We start from the raw sequence: 10,656 nt of genomic DNA on the forward strand, positions 1-10,656 counted from the left end.
AGGTAAATACTACGATCAAAGTGTTTCTTCCTGATGATCCCTTACCACGACGACACCTAGCGTTGAAACCTATCCTCACGTCCCTTTACACCGTCTTGACAAGGCCTCTGAGGAACCTAAGGGAACTTCGGCTGAGGACGCCCAGAGCGGATAAAGCCTTGTCGGATCATGTAGAGACAAACGACCATGTAATACCTGGTCATGTAAGAGTTCTCGCCGTGCGTATTAACCAAGCCGTGTAATCGGAAATTGAGTTTTCCAACTTCACGGCTGGGGGCTACGGTCAGTGCTTTTTCAACTAAGGCAGGTCAAGGGTCCAAGAGCCTTATCCTCTAAGAAGGATTCTCCGACGACAAGGCTGGGGGCTAGGGAGAGTGTATGACTCAAGTGACTGATCGAAGTTGCGAAATGAGAAAACACTCAAACACAACACATCCAGAGTAAGAAAATTTAGTTAGATAGATTCCTTTTCTATTTCACGAGTACCTCTTACTATTCATAAATGCTCCAAAATATATTACATATCTCCTTGAGATATTTTTTACAGGATATAAAAACTACCAGGATGGCCAACGCCAATCCATGGACTGAAAGACCTTCTCGGTGAGCGGCGCCATCGACTTCGCCAGATCGTCAATCTCAGCGGGAGTCCTCCGAGAACATGAGAACGCTTCGTGGAGGAACTCGAGGTGCAGCTGTGGGCAGTGATCTCGGATGCAGGCCAGCACATGCCCTTCGGCATAGCGGCTCGATCGACGGCACTCCTGCTTCAGGGCCTCGTCGATACGCTTGCCGATTCCTTCGAGCTGGGTGTAGGCCCCATTCAACCACGAGATATATCCGGCCGCCGACTCCTCAGGATTCCCGCGAGATACTCGGAGCTCCCTATAGACTCCAACCATTGCCGTACAACAGCTCCCGACGTACGAGTTGAACCACACCTCGCGACCTTGAAGGTCTTCCTCGGCTTGGTCTTTCTCCACTTCCACCATAGTTCTCTCGAGCTCGGCCACCTCGAACTTCGTCCTCCAGTACTGGATTCGACGATCTCGGTCGGCCAACGCGCTCTCGAGGTCTGCCTAACACGAAAAGGACTAAGTCAAGCTGTGCTTCTCTCCCGAGAACAAAGCAAATTAAGTCAATCTAAACAAAAGAGCAAAGGAAGTGAAGCCTAAAGTACCAACCTAAGGACGTCGTCGCCATGTCCGTCTCCGTGGACAGGCTTTAATCAACGTCATCCTGCGGCATGTAGGGCTCAAGCGCAAGTGCTGGAATGATTACTGGCATCTCAGGCTGCCTGCACTGCTGGACATCCTCGATATCAACATCTCTACAACGACAACAAAGTACTCGGAATCAACATGCTAAGAAAACAAAGAAAACAACTGCATACACAAGGGCAGTTTGAACCTACGAAAGTTTTACAGCATAATTGGTTAAGGGGTACAAGGGAAATAAAACCCTACGCATGTCATCGGTGGCCCCCTGATCCAAGACCTTCCTAAGGTCAAGATCAGGGTGCGCCAACCTCACGCACGCGACGACGTGGCACGCCCCGGTGTAGATCCCGTTGGACGTCTCCTCGCCGATTCTGGCCGCATGCTTGGAGGGGATCTCCTCCATCGCCTTGCCCAGCTCCGCGAGCGAGGACGTCAGCGAGAACTCGTCAGGGTTTGCCGGGATGGTGGTCGTGATGCCGCACTCCCCAGCGAGCTAGTGTCGGCCGGTGTAAGACACCCGCAACGAGCCACGGATCTCCGACAAGTTGTTCTCGAGCTCCGACATCCGGTGCTTGAGTCCTTGCCGCTGTCTTTCATTGCCGGCCACCAGCTCCCTCATCTTCATGAGGTCCTCGCAGGCCTCCGCCAGGTCGCGCGCTAGTTTGTCGGCGCGTTGGTTCGCTGACGACGCCGCCGACCTGGCCTCCTCGATTTCGCGGCCTAAGCCGCGAGCACCGGCCTGGAGGATGCGCTCCATCTCGGCTTGGAGCTCCCCCTAGGTGAGGACATCAGCAGGCGGGCCCCGAGCAGGCATAAGGCCACCAGCGGGGCCGCTCGGCGTCGCCTCCCGATCCCTGGCTATGACTACGACCTCTGTCGAGGCCAGTCCAGGGGATGCACTGGAGGCTGCGCCGGACCCATCTTGCGCCGCCTTTGCCCGCGCCGCCCTGCGAAGGATTTCCGCGATTTCACAAAGTCAGGCGATCAAGGTTTCGTGATTAAAACGACTTCAAAATCATCTACTTACTTTTCGCCAAGCGTCACTAGCCTTTGCCTTCGCTGAGGCGGGGGAGACGCATTCGAGGCCTGAGCAAGATAAGCATGGTGTGAGGTCAAAATATTCCGACTACACGTTAAAAGACAAGAGAGGCTTACTGATGGGTTAGGCGCCTTCCGACGGGTCCCGAGAACGGAGGAGAATTTCCTCCCCTTCTTCGAAATATTGCTGCCACTCGTCGTGGCAGCAGCAGCAGCAACATCAGACGCCCTCCTTCAACGACGACACCGCCTGATGGTCCGCAAGCGGCCCGATGACATCCGTCAGAGGGAGAGCCTGCGTACATGAAGTCATGATGCGATCCTAGGAAGATAGAAATAAAGGAGTCATCGAGTACAATCACATTGATTGCGGCTTCACGTTCAACCGGCCCCTTCTCGCAAAGAGGGACGGGGATGTCGCTCGCCGTCACCGGGCCGCTGATCATGACCTGGCCGACGTGGCGGGCCACGGTGTCGCTGTTTAAACCTGTAGATCGAGAACAGGAACTCGATAAGTCAGGAGAAACAGACATATTTGGAACAAAATCTGGAATACAAGAAAAATACACCGAGGAGAAACCCGAGTCGCGTCCTCCAGCCCAGAGTACTCAAAGGCCAGGTGGGCACGGGCCTGGAGCGGTTGGATCTGCCTACCAATGAAGTCGGCAGTGACTTCGTACCCCGACAACCCTCGTACTTGGAGGTCATCGACAATGTCAATGAACGACTGGAGCGAGTGAGTTAGGGCGGGTTTCGTGGTCCACTCTGGAATCTTGTCTGGTTGTTCCTTAAGGACAACAAGGACAGGGTCCGAGTTTTCTATCTGAAGATAGAACCACCTCGCCCGCCATTTGCTGCGAGAGGAAGGGCACTAGAAGGGGATGTAGCGCGACTTCAGGCCGTCCCGAAGTCGGAATCCGATGCATCCAGATACCCTATTGGATTCCATCCAGCGCAACTCGTAGTAAAAACAGAAGAGGTCAAGGAACGGCTCTACCCCAATGTAGGCCCCACAAAGATAAGAGAAGATACTGAGGAACGCGATGGAATTGGGGTTCAGGTGGACCAAGGAAATGCCATAAAAGTTCAAGACGAGAAGAAGAAATTCGGAGGGCGGAGGAATAAAACCGCAAGAAATGTAATCCTCAACCGCAATCATGCGGCCCAAGATGGGTTCGGGTTCAGTACCTCCTGCTTCCCTCTCCATGGTCCCCCGACCAAGGAGGGCGCCGTCATCCTGCAGTTTCTTCAAGGACGTGGTGGTGGAGGTGGACTTGTCGAGATGCATCACCGCCAGAGATCGCCGGAGAACAAATCGAGATGAGCAAGCTAGGGTTTTTTCTGCGGGAGTGGAGAAGACAAGGGGCGTGTGAAGGCTGGAGAGTTCTTTGGCAAACGGACTTCAAAATGGATTCCCAAAATCCCCTTAAATAAGCGCACTACCGACGGTGCGCATTCCAAGGAAAGGAGAGAGATTGCCACCAGAAAATTCTGGGTCCGTTACGCGCAACGGTTTTTCGGACTTCAATTTAAATTCACTCCTGACCGTTGGACTTCGTGCGGTGTTGTCGATAACTCTTCGTCTCTACGGTTCCCACACTGAGATCGACCAGATGAAAACGACAACGATTCCGACATCAGAAGCCACGATCGGTTACATGAGTTCATTTAAGCAGAAGTCGGGGGCTACTGTCAGGGTTACGGATAAGGTATACCCTCTATCCTTGGATATACGTTGTATACCGATACGGTATACCTACACGTATACGGATGTTTCCTGTATGCATTAAGGAAATTTAACATGAGGTAGAAATGGAGTCCACAGACGGAAGGGAACCTACTTGGACAGGACTGGGTCGTTACTATATCGTGAGGGGTCCGATATCTCCGAGTCCTACTTAGAGATCAACTGACCCGCGATATAAAAGGGACCCACCGGGAGGACCTAAGGCATTGAATCTCATAGCCAAGACAACCGCCACAGCTTAGGAAGTCGGAGCCTATAGGAGCCAACTCGACTATGGTCTTGTCGGTATCATCGAGTTCCGTTATTCCCTTTATAATCTGTGATTTCCATCATATAATCCCATACCAATTTGATTAGGGCTATTACCTGTCAAGGGGCCTGAACCAGTATAATCCTTATCCGTTCCAACGTATATCCGGTCTACGGGTATCCATCGTCGACAGGTATTATCCGTGCGCTTGCGGATTTTATCTGTGACGTTAAGAAATACCAACAGTGGTTTCACGAATTCATGGTGAAAGGTGCGTTGCACGGGCAATGTGTTGTTCATCTAGTTCATGGGATTTCATGTTGTATATGGATCCTACGTCGAGAAGGTTGGGCATCTTGTATCAATAATATTACTCTTATATTTATGCAATTTTGGAGGTGGCATTGGATTTAATTAATTTGATTCATTTAATTGTTTATAGTAGGATGGATGGCTACAGTGTGATAAATAGTATAAATTAATTTGGAAAATATATGCCATTTGGCATCAGATATGATACTATCTAGGACAATAAATGCATTATATTAAACATTAGCTGTCCAATACGCAATGTGGGTTGTCCCTCAAAGGTATAAACACACACTATTTACTAAAAACCGCAGCTATTAAATTGCCAGCTAAACATCCTGTTCTACATATACCCAAGCAAGTGCAAAGTTGAGAGAGGTAGAGAAAGAGAGGGAGGGAGCGGAGGAGGGCGAGAGAGAGAGAGGGGAGAGAGGAGGAGGGGGAGGGAGAAAGAGAGAGAGAGAGGGGGGGAGGGAGTGGAGGAGGGGAGAGAGAGGGGGGGAGAGGGCGAGGGAGGGAGAGTGGGTGAGGGGAGAGAGTTCTTCGATCTTGGTTTAACCATGGGCAAGTCACCATCTTTCGGGATCTTAGATGACAACGATTGTGATGAGGTCAAATCCTCTGACGAATCAACAAAGAATTTGCAAAGTGACGACGATGATGTCGATGACCGACCAGGTTGGCTTCCAGATGGCTGGATAATGGAGGTCTATCTTGGTGATGATGGCACCATCTACCGGGTATAGAAATCTGTAGATGGCCATCTATTTCTTTTGTAGAACTTAAAATTTACTGCTTGTTCTAAAAGATTTTTGTTGCAATGTTAATTTTCTTTGTCTTTGTACAGTATTACATATGCCCCGTGTCCGGAAGAACTTTCACAATGAAGTCAGAGGTGCTGCATTATCTTTTCTCAGAGATGGATCAGTGCTTCACGGAATCAAAGAACCGTGCTGTAGGCAGCAACCTTACAGTGAGTTATATATATGACCATATCATTCAACATTTTAGTTGTGTTTAGAATTAGTACATCTGAGTTCTACCATGATTTATGTAGAGGACACATGAATGGCTTCCAAAGGGATGGCTGGTTGAGATTAGGGCCGGTGGAGACAACATGGACAAGATGTACAAGGTAGCTTTTCCATATTAACTCTATGCTAGTTTGTCTATGTCTGCCAGTAGTACTCAAATGTGACAATTTATTATGAAAAGTTCAACTATTGAATGCAACGGTACTAAGAAGTTAAAAACAATATAACAAAACTATTTTTGCAAATGTCTCCCTTGTATTGCTCAAGTGGTCCATATGGTAAATCGCCTGTGCAATACGCCAGTAGGGCGTTGTCCACAGACCACCTTAGTACAGATAAGCTCGATGCTAAAATGACATTCAAACTAGTACCTACCTTATACATATTATAAATTTGTTTGTTCCAATATATTGTAACGAAGCAAAAGATTAATTTCGTAGTCACTACAATACTGGGTATCCCATCTGTTGAACCAATAGAGTTCATTGGTTAGCGATGAGGGCATGCCATCTTTAACTATTGGTTAACAATTTACCCTCTTCGTCCCAAAAAAAGTCCAATCCTACCTACGAACCTGGACACATGTGTGTTTAGATTTGTAGCTAGAGTTCGTCTTTTTTGGAACAAAGTAGTAGTTAGTAAGTCACTTATAATGGTTGAACTATGCCATATGAGTGTATCACCATCAACTGATTACTCTGATCTTATGGATCATTGCTATGAGGATGATCAACGAAAATATACTGCAAAACATGTGCACATGTAGTGTTTGCTCACCGTCATTACCATGTTGGCTGCTCATCTGCAACAATATTGTTGGATGAGAGCTTGAGGATGCTCCCCCAAGTGAGTGAATCTGATCATCATCTTGTTTCCTGTTTCGCAGTTCTATGTGTACCCACCAAATAGAGTTCGACTGTTCTCAAAAGATGATGTACTACTCTACATTAAAGAAATGAAGATTTCTGGATTTGATACAGATGGACAATGCAACACAAGTACTCAAGAGAATGTATGTTTCTTGTTGGAACTATTTCACTTATTTGAATAATAATTACTCTTTCCGTGTGGAGTCTGTCTAGATTTGTAGTAGTAGGATTTGTCTAATTAAGTACTAGGTTGCTATATCTAATACTATTAGATGATTTCTCACTTTGCAGAACTAATGTTTGGGTAGTTTCCTGATTGACAGTATTGTTGATTGATTTGTAGATTCTTGCAATTCTGGAATTTAACCCTGAAGGGCTGCCACAAGGATGGGTGAAAGAAGTGGTCTTTAGAAAGACACATACTGGTAGAATTAGAAGAGACCGGGTATGTGATTGCAGTTAATCATTATTATTCACTTTGAATGTACATGGGTTTTTCACATTGTCTTTTGCAGCACTACACTGATCCCATTAAAAGTTATGTATTCCGTACCAAGAGGTCAGCCGCTTTCTACGTGGAAACAGGGAAAGTAACAATACGTGCCTTTGTTCAGAAGACAAGTGTCCATGAGGTGTACTCTTTTGAAAAGTTCACACATTTGGTAATTGTTCTTCAAAATTTCTCACACTACATGCTTGTTTTACTTTCGATAAAACAAATCACACAATTGAGTGTAGTTATATGGAATAACCATGTTTATATCTGTAGATATTCTGAAAAATGTATTAGTTCTAACCCATCTACTTTAAAATGGTATATCTAGGACACACGCCTAACTATAGTTGCTCCCTATCATGATGTTACTACTAGAACACCCAATAAAATCCTTCTACAATATGCTGCATCCACGTGTTCTTACAATGTGCTTTACCATATGTTTCCATGGCAGCATGAAAGCTTACAGAAAAGACTAAACTTAGGAAGGACGAACCAGCTGCGTACACGATCATCGAAACTCCAAAAGCTATCACTGAAAGAAGGGATACTTAGTGATGACCAAAGTTCATCTAGCGGTAAGTTTGTTCTTCCCGAGGAACAAAAGTTCATCAGTTTTTTTGTGTTAAATTAGTTTCTATAATGCGTTCTTCAGGTTGTGCTATATATCCAGTACAATTTTACCACAATAATATGCTTCAAACTCTATGTTATAATTAATATAGCCCAAAAATAAGACAGATTGATCCTAGCTAGAAGACCAATATCTTTTTAGGGGATAATTTTGCTATAAATTCTGATAACTGATTAAATAGTGCACCTAATAAGCAAATCCATATGACCCAATTACACCATTAGTTTATTTAATTTTGACATCCTACCTTCCATGCGACTAAACTCTACATTTTGGCTATATTTCCAATTTTTCTTACAAAGTAGTACTATTATATTACACCATTAGTTTATTTAATTTTTCAATTTGTGTACAATTAGATCTAGTACCACATAGAAAAAATATTTAAAAAGTGTCATGTAACATTAGTTTCTCAATCATTTGACTTCCTTAAACATTGTACAAAGTAAAAATACACTATATATTTTACCACCTTAATCATTGTGCAAAGTCATAGTTATTAGAAGCTATGGCAGAAACAAAAAGGAGGCAATGACTAGTTGTCTATAGACATGGCCACATGGGTTTTGTTTGTAATGACTTGTAGTGGTGGCTCTGAGACACCTCTTTCTTTCTTTTTTTGAAGCATGGGTTTATTTAGACTTTTACTGTTTGCACCCTTAGCAATAATTGATATTATATTTTGCAAAGGAAAACGAGACTCACACATCTGGAGAGCTCGATAGGCGATAAGGTAGTGCTACAGTAAACCAGCCCTCTTGACCCTCTACCCCATCGATTCTAGCAGCTCGCTGCCGACAACAGCCAGAATGGGTTTGGGTGTCCTTTAGCTTTAGGTTTAGTGTTGACAGGTTTCCTGTGTCGGGCGCTTTGTCCTATCTTGGATCTGCTGATGTTGTTTCCACGCTATGGAGGGGTGGCAGCACTGCTGGAGATGGATTGCTGGTGGTGTTCTGTGCAGTTGTGGCTTGGAGGGAGTTGCTTTGGTGGCGGTACTGGTGGTGGCGGGTGTGGGTGGAGTTGGCCACACAGAGCTAGAGGCAGTGCGGACAACAACAGTTACTAGTAGAAGCTAAGTCTGCTAGTTCGTACTGCTAGAGGGCTGGAATTACAGTCTTGGCTCAATTGACTTCTTTGGTCTCCCCGTCCCCTTCTTCAGTCTTCACTCCACCTTGTTCTCCCCTTGTCCAGTCCTCGTGGCGATGGTTGCCCAGTGCGGCAACTTTAGCAAGGTTGTGGTTTGCTTGCTGGATGACCGCCTTGTCTGGTGGCTTGGTTGGCGGCAGTGGCCATTGTTCACGAGGGCAGCGAGTCTAGACAAGTGAGCGTTGTTCCTCATTGTGTCGGTTGTCTTATGTGACCATTCAAGCAAAGGTGGCTCTTATCTTTGCTTTGCTGGCTGGTTTTGCAACAACGATCTACGGTCATGCGGGCAGCATGTGTGAAGCACTCCAAAGTCATCCTTTTCTCTAACTCCACTGCTATGTTCAGGCTAGAAATCCATGTTGTCGGTCTAGTAAGGCAGAAGTTTACTAACCACCATCCTACGGCTTTCAGGATTAAGGTTGGCTGGAGATCAAAGATGTCTCTTGACTCCGTTGATTGCAGCAGTATCTGTGTTAGGTCCTCCATTCAGGTTGAACGCAGTCTGGCCATGCAGCCTTTGTCGTTAGGTTCACAGTTAGTACTACTCAGATTTATCGGGGAACTGTAGAGTAATCCGTTATTGAGTCCGGAGAAGCCTTCTCAAAATCTATGACATAAGAAAAAAAACATCAAATTGTGCCGCTCCAGTGGAGGCTGCAGAAGGGGAAGCTAGAGTATCAAGCAGTCTGCATGCTTGTAGCATAGGCATCTGAATGTGGATGTAGTCATCCCGGCAAGGCCGCTGCCCCCTGTCGAACTTATCATTTTCTGCTGTTATATGTTTTCAGTTGCACCATTGTTATAGGTAGTGCATTCACCCTTTCACGTCAAAAAGATGGTTATGCTCTATGTGATGCTTTGCTTCAGGCGATGTACCACGGATTTATTCACTTAACTCTATCCTTAATAAATTTCATACGTTTTCAGAAAAAAAAATATTATATGCTGCCTCTCCCACCTTTGGCGATTCCTGACATCCTTTTATTTCTTTCCATACCTGAAGATGGCGACTCTGACTATTCAGATACACTACAAGAGGCAGGACAAAAGAAGGTCAATCATGTGAAGGCTACTCTAAAAGGCAAAGAAGTAATGGCTTCAACTACTGTCAAGCGTCCTAGAGGGAGGCCCCCCAAACGAGGAAATGCAAGAAAGTGAACAAGTTGCATTGCAAAAAACAAACATCACTATGAGACCAAAAGTGGCCAAGTGGGAGGTTGCCAAAAATCATAACTAGCTCAAACTAAAGAGATCATCAAAGGAAGTGTGTTGTGTCTTTACAAAACATTTTCCATTAAATGGTGAACTTGTTAGTCATTCTCCATGAAAAAAATTTGTGGCATACATATTTTGAACTAGCTAATATATTGACGATTCTCGTGACCCAAAAGGTTTGATGGTTAATGTGTGCTTGTTTAATTCCGTTGTCCAAATTACCAATATCTATTTTTTGAACTGCAATTCACAATGCTGGTTAATTTATACTTGTGGCGTAAAGATTTTTTTTTGAAAATCAGACTTTACACTGCTGGAAAACCTATCTTTACTACCAGTTTGCAACCCCCTTTAGTCCCGGGTTGCAAACAGGGACCCTGAATCCGGGACTAAAGATGCAGTTGGTGTTACCGACTGGGATTAAAGGATTTTTTTCCTTTTTTCATTTTTTTTTAGCTGCTTGCATTTTGATTCTAAACCGAGTTGCTCCCTACATCCCCAAATCAAAGTAACAACATCACAAATCATAGATTCACATCACAAATTTAAAAAAAAAACATCACAAAAACATCACAGATCCAATGAATCACAAATTATCAAAAAAAGAGGAAAGAACATAAAAAAAACCGGCGCTGCCACCTGCCACCTCCTGCCTCCCCTCCGGCAAAGGGGAGGGCGCCGCCGGCCGCCACCTCCTG

General features: G+C 45.4%; 1 protein-coding gene across 1 annotated transcript; it reads left to right on the plus strand.

Moving 5' to 3' along the window:
- The first annotated feature begins 5,050 nt into the window (after window positions 1-5,050).
- On the plus strand, window positions 5,051-10,147 carry LOC107276469 (uncharacterized). The gene is made up of 8 exons (XM_066310115.1): window positions 5,051-5,304; window positions 5,412-5,537; window positions 5,622-5,699; window positions 6,485-6,610; window positions 6,811-6,912; window positions 6,983-7,129; window positions 7,418-7,541; window positions 9,747-10,147. The coding sequence occupies exons 1-8, from the start codon at window positions 5,125-5,127 to the stop codon at window positions 9,899-9,901; spliced, it is 1,038 nt and encodes a 345-aa protein (XP_066166212.1). The 5' UTR covers window positions 5,051-5,124; the 3' UTR covers window positions 9,902-10,147.
- The last annotated feature ends 509 nt before the right edge of the window (window positions 10,148-10,656 follow it).

The sequence above is a fragment of the Oryza sativa genome, chromosome 4 (genome assembly GCF_034140825.1).
Source record: "Oryza sativa Japonica Group chromosome 4, ASM3414082v1".
In the NCBI taxonomy this organism is placed as follows: domain Eukaryota; kingdom Viridiplantae; phylum Streptophyta; class Magnoliopsida; order Poales; family Poaceae; genus Oryza; species Oryza sativa.